Consider the following 19,186-nt stretch of genomic DNA (forward strand, 5'->3'; position numbering starts at 1 on the left):
ACGGTGTCGGTAATGACAATGATAAGAGCAGCTTGTTCTCCGCAGGCCCTGTGCCTGGCTGTTTATCTCATGAAGGCGCCCGTTGGCCCCAGGAGTGGAGGGTGCCCTAGTGCCCACACGTACAGCTGAGGAGCCCAGGGCAGAGGCTGCATCCAGGACAGGGATGGGACCGACCCAGAGTTCCGAGCCGCCCCTCACAGCCCCTAGGCTCCTTCTCCGAGCGACGTGGGCACTCCTATGGCTGGGCTGGCCGCTCTGGACTTCCGTCTCTTCATCCGGACAGTGGGCTTCGCAGCCCAAAGACGCCTGCCTGAGGTTCGCTGCAGCCCGGTGAGTCGCTGGCCAGCGTCCAGTGCTGGGCTCCCAGCTGTTCTCCTGGGCAAACCACGGGCCACCGAGGACCCCCAGTGTGGGCAGGCAGAGGTGTGCCTCCGGGCGGTGTCCCTGGGCCCCCCTCCCGTCCTCACTTTCCTCAAATGTCACGTGGAGCCGGGGGGTGGGGTTGCACCCTGCAGTCTCTAAGGGGAGCCCCCTTCTCTGGCTGGTTCAGGGTCCCGCCTCCCTCTTGGGGTCCCTGGCCTCTGCTGCAGGCACAGAGCAGGTGTCAGGGAACAAGTATCTCACTCATTCATGTGTCACCTGCCACATGCCAGGCACCGTGCTGGGCTCCAGGGGGCCACAGAGTCGAGCAGAACCAGGCATGGCTTCCGCCCCCACTCAGCTCCCAGTGTCAGGGGGACATGGATGTTAAGTGAAAAGCCACACCAACAAGGGGGGAGCTACAGCCGTGGGAAGAGCCGTGAAGGCCAGGCCACGACGCAGGTGGGCGGACGCTGCATGGGGAGGCCAGGGGGTTCCCTGAGTTTCTGACCCTGAGCCAAGATCTGAGGGATGAGGGAGCTAATCAGATGGAAGAGGGAACAATGTTGGGGCAGAGGGAAGAGTATGTGCAAAGGCCAGGTGGTGAGAGAGGTGGAGTGACGTGGGGCATGTGGAGTGGCAAGTGGCCAGAATGGGAGCTGGGGTGGGACTGTGGTCTCCATCCCTATGGCAGCAGCGAACATGGCAGGGCTTTGAGCTGTCAGGGATGCTGCGAGCAGGTCTGGAAATAAAAGTAACCAGCACCGCCAAGCTTTCCGACGAGCCGGGCTCAGGGCCAAATGCTCTCCCCCAGGATCTCACTAGATCCTCACAGTGTGTAGGGTGGAAGCTGCCGTTCCTGCTGTGTAGATGAAGGGTCTATAAAACAGGTCTCAGGGAGGTTAGGTCGCTGAGCGAAGGGCCCACAGCGAGGACCCGACCGCCTGCTCCAGAGCGTCCTGCGCTCACCTGCGGCCTCACGCTGCTCCTTGCGTGGCCGTCCTGGACCAAAGCTTTTGGGCCACTGTGTGGAGGATGGGGCGCGGGGGACAGTGGCTGTGCCGGGGCCAGCTGTGGTGGGGGACACGCTCAAGTCAAGCGGGCAGCCCCAGAGAGTGTTGTGTGGGGCCTTCGGGGCTGGCCCGGTGCCTGAGGCCAGGTGGGAGGTGTGGGAAGATGACAAGTTTGGTCTGAGACGCAGAGGGTTTTGGGGTGACCGTGGGCCGTCCAGGTGGAGAGTTGGGGAGGCAGTTTAGCCCTGCAGGTCGGGGGTGACAGGGTCAAGGCTGTCTAGGAGAGGGACAGAGCGAGAAGGGGGGACCCCAACTCTGGCCTTAAGGACTGTGTGCCAAGGAGGCGGGGAAGGGCTGCCGAGGAGGGGCCCAGGGGAACGAGGTTAGAAACCTCGCAGCTCCGCAGCGGGTGGCATGTGGCCCCGGCAGGAGCTGTTCTGGCAGCACGCTGGGGAAGCTGAGGGCAGAGGGTGGACATGGGGAAGCCAGGCCGTGACTGGTCGGGGAGAGGGGGTGGCCACAGGGAATGATGCATCCGGGAGGAGTGAGTTTTCAGTGGGGAAGGCCCAGCAAGAAGGCAGCCGTCTGCACACCAAGGAGTGAGGCCTCGGGGCACCTCGATCTCTGACTTCCAGCCTTCAGAACTGTGAGAACATCTTGTCCATTGTTTAAGCCACCAGCCTGCGTACTTTGTTATGGTGGCCCCGGCTAGGCCCAGGAGGATGAGTCACACAGACCCACTGGCAAATCCTCAGGACCGACCCAGGAGAGAGCATGCGAGAGGAGTGAAGGCCCTGAGGTGGCCTCTCCATTGTGGAGGGAGGGGTGGCTGCAGATGAGTGCGGGGCGTTGGGAGTTTTCCAGCCGGGGTTCGAGGGGGCAGGGCCGTTTCAGAGGCTGTCAGTGGCACAGGGAGACGCCCACCCTGGGTGGTGTAAGCATCCCCCCGGGGCCAGGCCACATGGGATCTTGAGGAGGACAGATGAGCTTAGGGATTTTTGCCAAAGAAGGTTTCTGAAATGAGGAAGCGGGGAGTCTAAGCTGGAGAGGAAGGGACACAGGGACGAACACGGGGACGTGGATGGACATCCGTGTCCTGAGCCCTTTGGCACCCGAGTCTCGTAAAGCTGCAGGCCAGGCCCCCTGGGAGCGCAGCCCTGCAGCCAGGGCAGAGGGACGTGTGGGTACTGCTGACCTTCATAAAGACAGGCCGTTTGAGCAGAAGGGACCTGGGGTCACCCTGGCCAGAGCCTCCCTGCACAGAAGGCCCAGGCGGATGAGTGATGGCAATAGGGGGCGCCTGGGACAGGGGCTGACCCTTGGGGTGCACCTTGGTGGTGTGGGGCAGGGACTTTTGGGAGGTGTTGGGGGGCTGCACCAGCCCGAGGGATGCCTTCCCCAGCACGAGGCGCTGCGAGAGACCAGTTCATGCCGACCTACCGTCGCGCAGGCTGGACAGCCTAACCATGCTGACCACAGATCCAAGAGGCCAAGGACCCATCACAGACGCACAGACTGCCCTGGAAACGAGCCCACCCACGGGAGAGACGTGGGGGCCCAGTGACCGGAGCCTCAGACCCTGCCCCGCCAAGCCCGCACCGGCCAAGGAGGCCCAGACCTCTAGCCTCATCTCCATCCTTTCCCAGCCTGCTTGGGGGACACAACAGGCCTGGATCTGACGCCCTGTGAACCTGAGGCAGGAAGCGGCAATGACCATCGCCCAGGCAGAAACCCTCCCTTGGGACCTTGTGGCTAGGCCTTGTGGCAGGAGGTGGGGCCAAGGTAAGCAGCCCACCGTCGCCGAGAGGAGGACGGCGCTGGGCATCGATCGTGTCATTTTACAGATGAAGAAGCCGAGGCTGAGACAGACCTCACGGTGAGGGAGCAAGGCCACAGGTCAGCCACCCCCCCTCCCCCTTCCCCCTTCCACCTGGGGGTGCTAGTCGGAGACCCCAGGGGTCCAGGGCCGGGTCACCTTACCTGGGTCCAGTGGCCTGCTCCCTGCCCGCATGCCGCCCGACGGGGGTCCTTCGGCCGGGCCCCAGGAGTGCGGCTGCCAGTGGAGAAGCTGCGTCTGTATCATGGGCGGCAAGCCCAGCCCCCCACGCTGCCCGCCTGGGGCCCCCATGCATATTTAATAACGTCTATTATTCCTGTTTTGTCACCGGAAAGGAGCCTGAGCCGCTGACAGAGAAGCCAAGAACAGCCGGGAGAGCTGGGCAGTGGGCCTGCTCCACAGCCCAGTCCCCGGGGCTCTGCCCCACCTGCTGGCCCAGTGCCTCCGAAAACCTGTTGCCACCTGCCCCAAAGGCTGCAGGGCCGGGAGGAAGTCTTCTCATTGGCTCAGCAGCCTCAGCTGGGGCTCCAATCCCAGCTCTGCGCTCACAAGCCGTGTAGCCGAGGGCAAGTCGCTGCCCCTGGGGCCCAGGCTGCTCGCAGGCCCGCACGGCGCCTCGCATCACTCCTCACAGAGGCCCCCCTGAACCCCAGGCTTGGGCCTGCTTCCCCGAGGCCCAGGATCCGCACACTCACTGCTGCCCCGACCCAACCTGGCAACCGAGTTCAGCAAACTCACAAAACTGTCCTTAGTGAACAGGCATTGTTTCCACTTTTTATTTCAGGAAGGAGAGCCGAGAGATTTGGGGGTGCAGGGTGGGGTGGTATTTAGAGAAAACGCAGAGCCCAGACTCCAAATCCGCCACCCCAGGTATCTGCACCGGGCTGGGTCCTGGGCTCTGTGCTGGGCAGGGGGTGCCCTGGGAGGGGGTGGCCCTTCTGGACTGGTCAGGCTGTGGAGGGCGTGAGCTGGGCCTTTAAAGCCCCAGATCTCTGGTTTCCATCACGGGGCAGCCCTGGGGTGGGGGGTGGATAGGGGGTTTTATCCTGGGCAGCCCCCTCCCTGAGAACCAGAAAAACCGGCAGGAGCTGAGGGGCCGCCAGGGACCCAAGTAGGCCCACGGCGTCAAGCCAGCCATCTGCACTAGGCCCTAGCTGGGGACAGGTGGGCCGCTTGCTCATTCTGCACTGGAAGGGGCAGGGAGTGGGGGGAGAAGGCGCAGGCCCAGGGACCCAAATAGGACCCCTTCCAGAGTCCAGTCTCATGGGAAACACCGCCAGCCCAGCCCAGCCCCAACCTCGTCCTAAGGCCCCAGCATGCTGTCCACCATCTGCCCATTGAAGAAATTTCTGCAAGCAGCAGAGACATGAGAGACCCCTTCCTGGGGTGCATTTGTATTTCCCCACTTTAGGCTCTGGTGAGTCCCACTGGGGGCGGGGGCGGGGGCGGGGGCAGGGCCACTACTTCTTCACGATCTGGATGACGTCCTCGTGCTCCATGGTGTGGGTCAGGCCCACCCGCTGCGGGCTGTACTTGGTGCTGGTGCCCTGAGTGGGGAGCGGGACGGGGGACCACATCAGCCTCTGTACCCACCCGGCCGAAGCTGACAGTGTCGCTGGAAGGGGGTGGAGGTGCAGATGGGGGGTCTAGAGTGGGGGTCCCAGCGCCAGCAGACCCCGCAGCCTCTGACAGCAGGACTCCCAGCGGTCCACCCGGCCCGGATCCCGAAGCGGGAGGGCCGTGTCTGGTCTGGGTCAGCATGCAAGCCACACACCCCGCAGAGCAGGACTGACGGACACCCCAGTCCCCATGCGGAAGGACGGAGCTCCTGCCTGACCCTGAGGCTGCCCCGGGCGACCCTGCCCGCCTCCCGCCCAAGACTCACCCACACCAGCGCGTACTTGAACTGGCTGGCGAGTGACCGGTGGATGCGGTGGCACTGGGGGACGGGAGAGGGACGGATGGTGAGCCCGGGCTGCGCCCAGAAGCAGCTGGGCCCAGGGCAGGTGCTCTGGCGGTCCCCACGCAGCCTTGTGCTCACAGCTGCTCTGGCGCTCCCGCTTCCTGCCTCTATGGGGCCGCGGCCACTGAAGGACCTGGGCCCGCCCACCCACCCTGCTGGAAAGGCAGCCCTGACAGGTGCTCTGGCAGGTGGATGAGGGCTGTCAGGGTCCCCACCGGGCCTGCCTCTCTCACCTCCTGCCGCCCTGACCCGGAACCTCCCATATAACACGTCACCCCCAGCCCAGGATGGCCCACGTCCTGTAGCACTCCCGAGTAGGGACAAAGGTCACAGGAACCCAGCGCTGTTAGGAGGCCCGAAGGGAAGAACTTGGAGGGCAGCCAGCTCTTCCGCCCAAGAATGTGGCCCCCTGGCTGCATGGGCTGGGCGCGGTGGAGGCGGCCGGGGTGAGGATAGTGCGACGTCGCCTGTCCTCCACGTGCCCACAGCCTCACAGGCCCTGGGCAGAGACCAAATGCCTGAGCCCAGACATCAGGCCTACAGGACCGTTTCTGGGGGGCCATCCTGATCTGGGCCTCCTCTGGGTGACCAAGGATGCGTGGCCACAGCTGAGGACACTGCCAGCAGGGAGAGCACAGACACACAGACACCCGTCCCGACACTCGCTGTTTTCTAGACCAAAAGACGAAATCTGACGGTCCAGGTCAGCTCTGCCTGCAAATGCGCTTGCCCCCGAACGACAGAACTAGACCTGCCTGACAAGCTCAGGGTCACACGGTTGCAGAGTCGTCCCGGGACCCTGGGAGCCCTCGAGGCAGATGGGGAGGATGCCCTCCAGTTTGCTGCAGGTCCCATCGTGCCCTGGCATTCCTGACACCAAAGTCAGTAGGCACTGTTTCCCACTGAGCCTGCTCCACGGCTCTCCCTGGAGACAAGTGTTCCTATGCACTTGTGTCTCTAGCAATGAGGGAGGATGGAAGGCCGCCCAAGGTCACCTTTTTTCTTTTTTAAATTTTTCAGCTGCACCACACAGCATGTGGGATTCAGTCCCCCGACCAGGGATTGAACCTGCGTCCCCCCTGCAGTGTAAGCGCAGAGTCTTAACCACTGGACCACCAGGGAAGTCCCCTAAGGTCATCCTTTTTAATACTGTTTGTGGATGGGAGACCCTTGAAGCCCACAGTGCCTCTCGCCCTTGCCGGCCCTGCCAGGTCCTTTCTGCCCCTGGGGCTTATGGCCCGTGATCCTGTGCAGGCAAGGCTCTTGTCAGCTCCACTAGGTGGACTGCAAAGGCCCCGGGGGCTCCGTTACCGCCAGATGAGGTTACCCCTCAACGTTAGTATGTGGGCGCCAGGGTGCAACCCCATGTCTGACTGGCTTCTCTACTTTGGGTCTGTGGTCAGCACCCAGGCAGGCCTGTGTGCACAGCATGGCACCTGTGATAGGTGAGTATCCAGGAGGGGCTGAGGTCCTGCAAGGCAGGCCTCGCTGGGACAAGATCCAGGCTCTGGAACCAAGGCCCCCGCAGGCCCCTCCCCACCTTCTAGCACCTGCTGCCTTCGACCCTGCGACCCTCCGTGCCAGCTGGCAGCCAACGGCCCACAGTCCATGTTCACTCCTGCCTCGGGCCTTTGCACCTGCCGCCCCACTGCCTGGAAGAGCCTTTTGCTCCTGGCCTCTCCAGCTTTCCTGCCAGGTGTGGCGGAAGTCCCACATCCTGAGAGGGCCTGAGAGGGCCAGGGCATGTGCCAACGTGCCGCCGCCACCCCCCACTGCACTCCCCTCGGTGTGGGACTGTTTAGCTGCAGGATTGGGTGGCTGGCATCTGTTGACCCCAAAGGACCCCAGTTCCAGCAGGAACCGGGGCTACTCGGCTGGGCACTGACGCTCACTAGCGTGTTGGGTGCACTGAGCCCCCGGGGGCGGAGCCGATGGGGCGCGTGGAGGGGCGGGCTGCGCGGGGGGCTGAGTGGAGGCAAGCATGGGGAGACACGACTGGGAACGCACAACCCAGAATCGTCCTGGGCGGCAGCTCTACTGACCAAACGCCTGAATGGCCCCGAGGACCCCGCAGCCCTGGTGGGACAGGATGGTGACGATCGCTTCCCAGGCGTCTTCCCTGCACCGGGCAGCAAGCCAAGTGCCTTACCCGCTGGGCCCCATTCCACACCGCCCCCTAACTGCAGCTGGGTGGCAGGACACGCGCCCAAGCACCGGATTGCAACACGGCGGCTGAGGGCCGGGAAGACGTCAGGCAGGGCCCCGGGCGATGGGCAGAGCTCCCCCCACCCCGGCCTGGACAGGTCTCCTCAACTCACCACGTGCTCCACAGAGGCCCCTTTCCGGAGGATGATGGCGTCCGCGAAGTCCGGCCTCTCTGCACAGACAGGCGGGGCGGGAAGTCAGAGTCAGGGCCCACTGCCACGCAGCCCCCCTCCGCAGGAAACGGAGGCCCTTCCAGTCTCCGGCTCTGGCCTGCACTTCCCCCACTCCCGGGCACACCCTCGCTAAGAGCCCCGAACAGACTTCTACAACCTTGACTCAACACAGAAAATCAAACTACACCCCAGTCCAGGGAGCAACCTCCTGCAAACCCACCAGCCACAAGAGCCGGCCGAGGGGACCCGCAGGAGAACCCGCGCTGGACCAGCTCCGGCCGGCAGCCTCACCTCCCTCTGCAGACACGGCCAAGGTCGACGCAAACTGCCCAAGCTCGGCCGCTAGGCCGTGGGATGTGAGGCGTGTGCACAGGGGCTGGGACGTCGGGGAGGCCCCCGTGTGCCCAGTGCCCTAAAGCCTTGACGTAGCGTCTGTCACCGCTTGGGGAGCCACTGCTGGCGGTGTCTATCCCATCCCCACATCCCCCTCAAGGCCAGCAGCCCCAGAACTCGGCATTCTTTGCCACAAGGGCTCAGGCCGAGGCCTCTGACAGGCTGCGGTAGAGGGTGGTGCCGGCTCTGAGATGGGAGAAAGCTGTCGTGTAGAGACTGGCTGGGCCGGGGCTCTGGGCGCCGCGTGCAGACCGGGCGGCCCGGGGGAGGGGGAGGCCCGGCCGCTTCTCGGGCCGTGCGGCCCTGACTCACGGCCTCTCTTCTTGGTGTAGATGCAGGTCAGGGCCAGGTACTCCCAGAGCATCTCCAGCAGATAGTCCAGGTTCAGCTTCATGCCGCAGCTGCCGGGAGGAAGGGGCCGGTCAGAGCATCCAGGGCTCCCGGCACCCAGGCCACTGCGGCCCAGCTGGCGCCCATGGGGCAGCACAACGGCAGGCCTGACGGCGCTTCAGCTGCCAACACCTCTTGTCACTGTCACGTTCACGCCCAGCACAGCCTGCCGTCTCTCCGGGGCCCTGTGGAGGGCACAGGGCACCTGTGGCAGCTGGGGTGGCCAGAGGCAGAGGATGACAATGCAGAGCCCACCCCCCGAGTGGCCCAGGGCTGCCCGGCAGGGGTTTCAGCAATGCGGTGACCCCTGGCTTGGTCTTTTGCCGCTGTACTGCCCTGAGTGGGGACCCGCCCTCCCCTGCGATGCACGTGAGCAGGTACAGGGGTGGCCTGCAGGGCCCTGAGGACGGGGCCCGGACGCAGCAGCAGGAGGGGAGCCGAGCTGTCCTGTGGGAAGGACACCCGCTCTCTGCTGCTCTTCGTGGCCGCTAGGGACGCCCGGGAAGCAGTCCTCGCGTGGGCCCAGGAGCCCCCTCCTCAGTCCCCAAGGTCCCGCTCCCCAAAAGCCAAGCGCCACCGTGACGCTGCAGAGCACCTGGGTGGAGCTGGGGAGCCAGCAGGGTGGGCACAAAGCCAGGCTGCCCCGACAGAGGGCCCACAGCCATGGCGAGCCTGAGTGCAGGCGGCTCCCAGGACCCGGCCCTCAGAGAAGCCCCCACCTGAGGACTTCAGTCCCTTCTCCCCACCCCACCAGCGGAGGGGACAGAAGCCACATCTTCCAGGGCCTCAGGAGCAGCGGGCTACAGCCTGGCTCTCTGGGGGTCTGCAGTTAACTGCTAAGCCACGAAGCCGCTAACCACTCTCACTCCCAGACCTTGGTGGATGAAGTCCTTCTGTTTTCATAACCAGAGCTTACCCCGTCACCCACCTGGCCCAGACAGGTTAGGGGGGACTCGGCCACGGTCACCAGCAGCTACCCCGGGGCGCACAGAGGCCTGACAGATGGACCCCCACTCAGAGAGGGCGGCCGCGAACCTCACCTAATGACCACGCTGTCAGGTTTCCGGGCCAGGCGGTCCACTTCCTCCATTGAGATCTGGTCGATTTTGTTATAAACCTGGGGTTGGAAAGCGGGAGGGGGTGTTGGGGAATGAGAGGAAGACAGCAGGGTGGCAACAGGGCTCCACCCGCTGACTCAAGGATGGGGAGAGGCTGAAGGGGCCTGGGGGAGAGGCTGCGCTGGCACTCTGGGGCAAGCCCGAGGCGCCTGCGGGACGGAAGCAGCCCCTGGGATGAGGGCCCCCCTCCCACGTGGCTGCCCCGGGGGCTGGTACCACTTACATACAAGCAGGGCATGTACACGCGGTTGCCCATGATCACGTCTATGAACTCGTCCGGGGAGCAGTCTTCTCGGAACAGCACCTCCGCGTTGAAGATCTCTGAGGGGCCAGGGTTAAGGGCAACCTGTGCGCCAGCAGCGCCCCCCCCAACCCCCGCTGCCAGCAGGGCCTGAAACAGCCGATCGCGAGAGACGCTGCCAAGAGGGACTGTAAGGTTACCTGCTTCCACGGTTTTGCAGGATTTTAACGTTTGGGGAGCTCCCTCACTTTTCTCAGGGAAGCACGTGTAAGGGGTTCAATATTTTGAATCTTTGCTGTTACAACAGAAGAAACGACACCCTTGCCAGGATCGCCAAGGGAGCCAGTTCCAGAGCCTGGAGCACTGGTCCCGCTCCCACTACGACGCGAGTTGCCCCCTGCGGCCGCCCTGCCTCCGCTCCAACCACCGCCCCCAGCCTGGCCCCCTCCTGCCCCCTGGGGTTGCCCCGAGGTCTCCGCAGCCCAGGAGGCCCTGTCCCTCGCCATCTCGTCTTCCTTCCACACGTGACCGGCCTTGTACCCTGCAAGGAGCCAGGGGTGCACGGCTACGGCCCGGCCAGCCTGAAGCCTGGGGAGCGTGAAGCAAAGGGGACAGAAGTGCCTCATGTGAGCTGGCCGCAGCTTTCCTGCGGCTTGGACGGAGCTGGGTGATGTGGGCAGTCTGCGTCACCCGGGCCTCCGCTGCCCGAGGACCACGGCCCCCCTCTCACACCTTCGGGAAGGATGCTGTACTCGTGCAGGATCAGCTGCACCAGCTTCTCTGAGCACTGGGTCAGCGTGACCGTCGAGTTGAAGGAGATGCCGCCTCCTTTCTTGGGCTGGAGGAGACAGGGAGGGGTGATGCTGACAGAGCGGCAGCCGCAGCCCGCACGGCTCACCCTGCGGCCGCGGCCGGTCCCACCCCCTTGCCGAGGCCTCACCTTGAAGTAGATGTTGGGCTTGTGCTTGTTGAGGCGGATGCCGACCGACCCCAGCTCCTTCTCCAGCAGGGACCTGGTGGAGCCCCCGTGGCCTTCACAGGTGCCCGGGGCAGGCCGTGTGGCCTCCACCCTCCACGGCTGGCCCCCCCGCACCCGCCACCAGCCGCCGAATGTCCCCTCCCAGCAACCAAAGGCGCTGAGGACGAGCCCCAGACCCTCGGGTCAGTCCGAGGGGAGATCGCCTGCTGTGCCCTCAGCCGCAGGCCAGGGCGTGAGCAAGGCTCTGCTGTTTGCGGCCGGGCTCCTGGCAGACGCTGGGCAGCAATGGGGCACCCAGGCCCCCGCAGACAGGAGCCAGAGCCAGGGTGGCACGGCACAGCCCCAACCTCCAGACGCAAGCCTCTTGGGGAGGCTGCCCCAGGCTGCCTGCACTGGGTGTAGCCGTGGACAGTCCTGCCACTGCTCCCACATGGCAGAGCGCCAAGCACCCCTGGAACCACCCACCACGAGCTCAGGGACACACGGGCGGTAGCCGCAGTGTCCTGTTCCCCCCGCAGGGCCTTCCCAGGCGTGTCAGCCTGCCCCATCCCAACTGCGGACCTCTGCACCTCTCCCTTGGTGGCGTCCAGCATCATGATGACGACGTCGGCTGTGCGTGCCACGGCGATCACCTGCCGGCCACGGCCCTTCCCTGGTCGGGAGGGAGGAACGTGGTTACACAGTGACATGGGCAGGACTGCGGGACGCCCGCAGCCCATGGCGCAGGCTCCTGCCCCTACAGGCCTGCGCGGTCTGCCGTGCGCCGCCCCCAGGCAGGTACTTCTCCTGAGCCCTGTCTCACTCGTGGAAATGTGTTCTAGGAGCAACCCCGACACCAGCGCCTGGGGAGCAGAGGCGCCCCCCGCTGCCCCCTACCCCCACCCCGCTCCGCGGGCCGGGCTGGGTGATCCTCCACCAGCTGCTCACTCAGCCTGCAGAGCCACACTGGGCAGTCGCTGTTATCTACCTGGCCCAGACACGAGAAAACCGAGGCCTGGCTTAGAAACACTCAACCACTTGCCCAAGACCTCAAAGCTACGTGGTTCCAGGATGTGACGAGTCTGCCCCTCCCAGAACGAGGGTTACGGAGAGGAAGCAGCAGAAGGCACAGGGAGGGGCTGTGGAGCCGTCACCAAGGTCAGACCCTGCCATCGGACAGCCAGAGAAGGCAGGCACCAGGCCAAGGTCACACAGCCACTTGGGGACTGGGGTCACAGCCGGGGACCCGGTGGTCTCCAGGGGCCTCCTGACTACCGCGGGTGAGCCTCCCCCGTGGGGGCCAGGCCTCCTCCTGCTGGCTGGGATGGCAGGTTCCCGGGGGACCACCATCGCTCCCCACGCCAATCCAAGTAGGCAGGACCTCGCCCTGATGAGGGCGGTGGGCACGGGACCCCCAGGAGGAGGCTCCAACTCCAGTCCCGCACTGCACAGGTGCACGGTCGTTTAGGGCAGACGCTCAGCCGTCCGTCCCCACGCTCCTCCCGGCCGTGAGAAGGAAATGACGACACTCGCTCAGTCACAGGGGTGTCAGAGGATTAAGCGAGACAACGGTCCGCACGGAGCTGGCACCTGGCAAGGGAGGGACGACCCCAGCGGGCAGCCACCTGCCACCAAAGCCGAGGGCGTGTCCCATCTCAGAGGACAGGGCTCCGGGGCTAGGGCTCCACTGCCGTGCGCCCGTCCCTGGCGGGGTCCACCTCACACTGGACGTGGGAACCAAAGCTGCCTGGTGAGCCGTGCGACCCTGGGCAAGCCACCCACCTCCTGGGCCTCAGTCCCCTCATCTCTGAGGCCAGAGTCCCTCGGGAACAGAGCACTGGGCCCCGGGAGGGGCTGTGAGCCCAACCCTCCCGTGAACCGTCCACAGGCGCCCACAGGGGGGCCTGGGCTCCACCCCGCCCCCACCACCTGCTCCCCCTCCCACCTTGTGCTGCGCCTTCGATGATCCCAGGAAGGTCCAGGAGCTGGATGTTGGCGCCTTTGTACTAGGATGCAGGAAAGGAGGTAAGGCGGGGCCGGCGGGCTGTGAAGGGGCCTCCCGGGCCAAGTGTGAGCCGCGGCCCCACCCCAGCCAGCCTGGGCGGACCATGTCCCGCGAGCCGAGGAGCCGCCTGGAGGGCGGGAGTCTCTATAAGCCCCCGGCAGCCACTGCTGATGGTAACAGCTCTTCACAAGGAAACCACCTCACGGTGGGAGGCCCAAGGCCACAGAACCCCCGTTGCCCAAGGCTCCAAAGCTTCTCAGGGAACAGGAGCCAGCCAGCCACGGGTGACCCGAGCCGGGGCGGCGCAGGGCAGCGGGTCACAGAGGGGCACGGGGAGAGCTGTGCATGATGGCAGACTCGCGGAACCAGCCAGGATTGCAGGACGGGCCAGGCGTCTCTGGGGTCCCGGCAGCCCCAGCCCCCAGCGGTGTCCGTGCTTGAGGGCAGAGCAGCTCAGCCCAGAGCCTCCCCCGGCACATGAGACACACACACACACACACACACACACACACACACTCACGCGCGCGCGCGCGCGCGCGCTCACCCTCCCTCCTGGGATCCGGCAAGCCCTGACTTACTTCAATGACCCCAGGGATGCAGGTCAGGGTTGTGAATTCATAGGACGCAGCCTCGCTGGCCGTGGAGGTGATCAGGCTGAGGAAGGTGGACTGGGAGAAAGCAGCTCGTTGCAGCGGGGGTCCTGCCCCGCCTCCAGAAGCCCAGGTGCGACGCGGGGAGACCCCCATCCCCCCGGCTGGGCTGTGATGACAACAGCTGGAAAAGTCACCTCTGGCCCTGCCTGGGGGGTTCAACACCACAGGGCCACCCTGTGCCTGAGGCCTCAGGCCTGCCTCGGGTGGACACAGGGACCTGGTTCCTAAGGGGGTTCCCCCGCTACATTGGGGCCCATCCCCAGCTCCACGGAACCTCCAGACCCTCCTGGGCCCAGAAAACTTGGAGTAGGTGTCGGTCCCACAGCACACAGCTGCTGCCCCCAGGAGGGCAAGGAGGCAGGGACCCTCCCGCCTGAGAGCGCCGGCAGTGGCGCAGGGCTGCAAGGGAGGGAGGTAGGGGAGTGGGGAAGGATCCGGATGGGACCTCGCGGCCGGCCCACGGCGGGAGTGGGGCCACACCCGGCCGGGACTGAGAGACCCTGCCTTCGGTCCTGCTTCTGCTGGGGACCCGGGACCTCGATCCGGTCCCGACCTTGTGAAGGAGGTGACAAGGCAGGGGGAGCGCAGCGACCACAGTGATGGACGCTGTGGCCCAGAGGCCAGCACAGCCGCGGGCAGTGCCACGAGGCCAGCCCGGCCCGGCCCGGCGCCCCCACCCTAGTCAGCAGGGAGCTGGGGCGCAGCTCGCTCACACGCCCTCAGGCCCTGGAACCCAAACAGGGCTCGTGAGAGATCACAGGCCTCAGGTCACAAAGTCTCTGCCCAGGGGGCCTCTTGGAAACTTGAGGAAACGTAAAAACCTGGTGGGGTAGACAGGTGTGGCCAGCCGGGCGGCCCTGAGAGCCGTGGTTGACAGAGGCCAACCTGGGGGACACCCCCGAACCTGTCTGGCCCCTGCAGGAGGGCGGCCCGCGCCCTCCTGTGCTCAGAGAGCCCAGATTCCCAACAGGGCCCAGACCCCAAGGGCACAGCTCTCGGTCACTGGAGTGGCTCCTCCCAGCCTGGGCTTCTCACCCGGGAGAGAAGGCCTTGCAGGCTGGAAAGTAAGGTCGAAAGGAAAGGCTAAAACGAGCGAATCCACGGCAACACCCTAGGAGTCAAAGCCTGGCCGTGCTCGCCGGCCGCCCAGGGGTCACAACCGGTCAGTTCAAGGCGCCCCGCCACCCTCGCTCCCCGACGGCCTCCGCCTCAAGGTCCCCTCCTCGGGGCTCTGCTCACACACCTGCTCACAGGGCAGCCGCCCCGCTCCACGTGCCTGCCCTTCCCCTCTCCTCCGCAAGCTCGGGGCTGAGTGGGCAGGGGCAGAACATGCCTGGCACGAGGTGCACACTCGGTGAACATCTGTGCTTGGGGACAAGGCAGAGGCCAGCGGGGCCACTCCTGCTGGAGTCCCCACCGGGCGCGGGGAGGCTGGGTCTCCTGCGCCCTGGAGCCGGTTCAGAGAGGAGGGAGGGGGCGCGGCCGCGGCAGAGCGGAGACCAGCCACCTTCCTCCCCGAGGCCTGCGGTGCCCATCACTGACCTTACCCACAGAGGGGAAGCCGATCAGCGCCACGCGGGCGTCGCCCGACTTCATGACATCGAAGCCCTCGCCTTTGGATGAGGACGATTTGGAGGGTTCCAGGAGCTGGGCCCGATACTTGGCGAGTTTTGCTTTCAGCAGGCCCAGGTGATACTCGGTGGCTAAGAGAGAACACAAGATGGAAGGTGAGCGTCCCGGGTGGGTTGGGAGGGTCCCATATGCAACCAAATACACGCAACTGAATGCTGGCCGGGACCCTCAGAGCCAGACAGCAACCGACAGACAGACACGACCCAAAGTCAGTGGTTCTCAGCCAGGGCGGCACCACTCCCGGGGGCATCCTGGAGGGCGTTTTCAGGTGTCGCTGCGATGATGAAGTGATGGTGAAGTCTTCACCGGCACTTATCAGGCAGGAGCTGGGGAAGCCCGCAGCTCTATAAGGAAGTCAGACCAGCAGAGCCAAGAACTGTCCTGTGTCGCAGGGCCACAGAGGGAGCCTGGATCAGGATCTCCAGGGCCCAGAGCCTCACAGGGCGTTTTTACAGCGTTGACAGACACTGACATTCCCAGAAGTGGAACTACTGTGTATGCTGAGGGAAGAGTATGGCATGTTTCGTTTGAAACTTTACCCAGACAGGCTTGCCTGCTTGGGACCCCAGGCTGCCAACAGGGAGGCCTCGTGGAGGGGACGTGAGTCACCCACACGACACACCTGCATCATCTGCACTGTGGCTACCACGTGTCCAGCGCTGCAAACGCCTCACCGCCTCCTTGTAACTCCACTGTATCTTGGCTGTGCCCCTACATTCACTTATGGAAATAAACCTTATTTTAATTATAAATTACTTTCCTTTTTCTCCTCCTTGATATCAATTTTTTCCAAATTCTCATGTACGTAAGTTACACTACTGATGGGGAGCTGCACTGCAGGGCGGCAGAGGGGGGGTACAGGACCTCAGCTACGTGTCATGTTGCTGTGGTCAGGTGACCGGCCTGGCCACGTCCCGTCTCCACCACTGTCCCTCTCGTTGGCACAGTCCAGCCGCCCATTCTCGCCTCAGGACCTTTGCACTTGCTACCCCATTTCAACCTCATCTTCCCAAGGCCGGCTCCTTCTCAGCTCCATGTCACCTCTTCAAAGAGGCCTCCCCTGCCCAGTCATGCAGAGGCAATGTCACGCGGAGCTTAAGGGCCTGTGTTGGAATTCCATCCTGAAATTACGGGCCATTTTACTTTGGAAAAGTTCCTTAACCTCCTCGTGCATCGGTTTCTTAATCTGCAAAATAGGGATGTTAGCAGCGATAACGACTTCTGCAGATTTCTGTAATTAAAGAAAGCTCTGCGAACGATGACCAGCACATGGTAAGCTCTCAATACAAGTCAGTTATTATTACTGTCTGCAGTAACCCCCACCCCTGCCAGGCCCCTCGCTGGTCCCATTTGTCTTCATGGCTTCTCAGCACCGTTTGAAACTAGAGCCGACCCCGGAATAACACGGGTTTCAACTGCACGGGTCCACTTATACGGGAATTTTTTTCAGTGATGTCACAGTGCTACATGGTCTGCGGCGGACGGAATCTGTGGATGCGGAACCGTGGACATGGAGGGCTGGCTATCGGATGCGGCATTCTAAGATCGTGGGGTCTGCGGTGGGTCCCGGAACCAATGCCCCCCTCCCCCATACCGAGGGACGACTGAATCTTGTTTCTTTGCTTCCCTCCCTCCAGAAGGGCAGGATCCCCAGTTTCCGGTGTGGTGCTCAGGAAGTGTTTTGGCAACTGAATGAGTGAATCGAGGGCAGTGAGAAGTGGTCAAGGACAGGCTCAGCAAGTCGGGTTCACGTGGTCCTTTCTGTCACCCCGGCGCAGGAGACCCTGAGCATCTCTGAAGGGAAGGACTAGGTCTTGATCCCTTCATCACCTTTGCGTCCCCTCCTGGACCACTGCCCAAGCGGCAGCATCTCAAGTCTCCCTGCTACTTTCCTTGAGCCCCATGGATGATACTCTGCAGGGCAGCCAGGGGGAGCTTTTAAAACAGAAGTCTCTGCTGCTTAACACCCTCCACTAGCTTCCACTGCCCTTGGAACACAACCTGGACTCTTTCGCATGACCTACAAGGCCTACACGACTGGCCCACTCCTTTCCCATCCTGCACTCCAGCCCCAGGCCTTCAGCTCCTTCAACAAGCCAAGTTCATTCCTGCCTCAGGTCCTCTGCACCAGCTGTTTCATCTGCCAGGAACAGTCTCCCCCCAGGTCTTTGCATGGCTGGTTCCTTCTTCTCATTCTGGTCTCGGCTCAAACGTCCCCACCTCACGGTGGCGTTCTCTGATCATCCCACCTTAGTAGCCCCAGCCCTTACCCCGACACGCTTGTGACATCACCCTAGTTTGTCTCCACAGCGTTTATTATTGGCTGAAATTATCTTGTGTATTCAGCTACCAGTTTACAGATGGTCCACTGGAAGGTCAGCTCCATGCGGGCAAGGACGTGCCAGCCGTTCACTGCTTTAACCACAGTGCCTGGCACCTAGTAAGGGTTCCGCGAGTATTTACAGAATGAGAGTGAAGGCAGCCCCCCAACTTCACAGCCAAGGGACGACAGACACTGAGACCAACCACAGGCTTGCTTCCTGCTCCTGCAATCCCACAGCAGGGCTGGTCAGGCACTGGGCCTCGCCCACCACAGCCAACCACATCTCCCACTACTCCAGACCCTCCTTCTCATCTAGACTCTCCTCCTCCCTCTCCCATGAACACGCCGTGCTCACCTCAGCTCCCGTGTCTTTGCCTCAGCAGTGCCCCTCTCCTGGAATCGCCCCCCGAACCAGCTCAAGTCCCGCCTCCTCCTGGAAGCCTCTTTGGGTGTCACCGGTCTCCTCTCCTCACTGCTCCTCCCCACTGAGCTCCCGCAGCCCTTACAGTCTGCGCCCAGATCTGATGCGTCAAGCGCTACCTATGCTGCGGGATCCACTTTAATACCGGGTGCTCACACGCGTCCAGTGCTTTGCAAACAGAATCCAGTTTAACTTAGCTGTGAGCTAAGAGGGCGCACGGGGTTATTACCCTCATTTGCAGAGGGGGACACAGGTTCCCAGAGGTGAGGTGACTTCCCGAGCTTTCACAGCAGGTACGAGGTGGAGCCGGGGTCCAAACCCAGGTCCGCCAGACTCAAGTCCTGACTGCCTCCACCCCACCGAAGGGCTCCGGGCAGCTGGCGAGGCTGTACCTGTGTGTGTGTGGGGGGGTCTCCTCCTGGACTTCCGCCCACAAAGGAGCAGAGCGCCAATCCACCAGGCCCGACCGCCAGGAGACCCGGCTTCGAACCCCGACCCCGCCTCTCCGGGTCGGATGGTTGCTCCGTATGCTGGGGTTCTCTACTCGGCCCCCTGGTCGGGCCCTGATCCGCACCCTTGGGATCCCGCCCGGCTCCTCCGGCTCCGGCAGCCCCCCCCGCCCGTCGCAGACGCCCCGCCGGGCCGGCCCTCACCCTTGTTCTTCTGCGTGCGGGCGATCTCCTTCTCGATCTCGGAGATCTTCTCCAGGATCCCCATGGCGGCGGCTGAACCAGGCGCACAGGCGAGACAGACTGCAGCGGCTCCGCGAACTCCGGCCCGTCGGCGGCTGCAGATCAGCGTGCGCCGGAAGCCTACCGAGAACGGCGTCCGCGTGCGGCCGGAGCACCTGGATGCAGACTCCGGGCGGGCGACGTCGAGCGCAGTGCCAGATGCTATTGGTTCCGCCCGCTAGGCCGGCGGGGCTGGAGAGGGGTGGGGGATGGGCCGGGCCGGGGCGTGGCCAGGCCGGCGGGGGCGAGGCCAGGCGAAGATGTGCAGGAGCGGGGCGTGGGAGACCCAAAGGGACCGTCCCGCGGTGGACTCCGCACTGCGGGTCCCAGCGCAGCCGACTTCGCTGGTGTGAAGAAAAGGCGCTGAGCTGAAAGTCTGGTGGCTTATTTTGTATGGAGGTTAAATATGGGTCCCCAACCTAGCCTTACTACCCTGCCAACAGATGCCTCCTGATAGGACGCAGTATAGACAGCATCTGTTATGCGGAATTCTTGCCAAAATATACTGTCTGAATTTACACCCGAGGAAACATCAGACAAATCTAGGAAGTGGTACATTTTACGGGACAAGTGGCCTGTTTTCAAAATTGTCAATGATGTAGGTGGAGGGGCTGGCGGTGGGGAAAGGGTTGTTCTAGATTAAGAGATGTTAAATATAATGTGTGGACCTTGCCTGGATTCCGGTTGAATTTTTTTTAATATATTTATTTTTGGCTGTGTTGGGTCTTCGTTGCTGCGCGCGGGCTCTCTCTAGTTGTGGCGCGCGGGCT

General features: G+C 63.6%; 1 protein-coding gene across 2 annotated transcripts; it reads right to left on the minus strand.

Moving 5' to 3' along the window:
• Positions 1-116: 116 nt before the first annotated feature.
• DRG2 (developmentally regulated GTP binding protein 2) lies at positions 117-18,588 on the minus strand. 2 transcript variants are annotated; one of them, XM_033422706.2, is made up of 13 exons: positions 18,339-18,588; positions 14,852-15,012; positions 13,235-13,324; positions 12,597-12,657; positions 11,234-11,324; positions 10,634-10,706; positions 10,441-10,531; positions 9,676-9,773; positions 9,375-9,451; positions 8,257-8,345; positions 7,492-7,550; positions 3,354-3,426; positions 117-375 (listed from the first exon to the last, which is right to left on the minus strand). In XM_033422706.2, exons 1-13 carry the CDS (start codon positions 18,400-18,402, stop codon positions 272-274), a joined length of 1,131 nt encoding a protein of 376 aa, XP_033278597.1. In that variant the 5' UTR covers positions 18,403-18,588; the 3' UTR covers positions 117-271. The 2 variants fall into 2 exon arrangements, with proteins under 2 accessions (XP_033278597.1, XP_004266827.1); XM_004266779.4 differs by lacking the exons at positions 117-375; positions 3,354-3,426 and adding exons at positions 3,959-4,757; positions 5,096-5,149 and having other exon boundaries at positions 18,339-18,576.
• Between the last annotated feature and the right edge of the window lie 598 nt (positions 18,589-19,186).

Source organism: Orcinus orca, chromosome 19 (assembly GCF_937001465.1).
Source record: "Orcinus orca chromosome 19, mOrcOrc1.1, whole genome shotgun sequence".
Lineage (NCBI taxonomy): Eukaryota > Metazoa > Chordata > Mammalia > Artiodactyla > Delphinidae > Orcinus > Orcinus orca.

Bases quoted from the DNA above. Each gene is read 5' to 3' on its own strand.
- DRG2 (XM_033422706.2), bottom strand. From the start codon at position 18,402: ATGGGGATCCTGGAGAAGATCTCCGAGATCGAGAAGGAGATCGCCCGC. The intron at 13,325-14,851 runs GTCAGTGATGGG...GCTTTCTCCCAG, and splicing joins GCTTCCCCTCTGTGGGTAAG to TCCACCTTCCTCAGCCTGAT. The intron at 10,532-10,633 runs GTGAGGCCTCGG...TGTCTCCTCCAG, and splicing joins AGCCCAACATCTACTTCAAG to CCCAAGAAAGGAGGCGGCAT.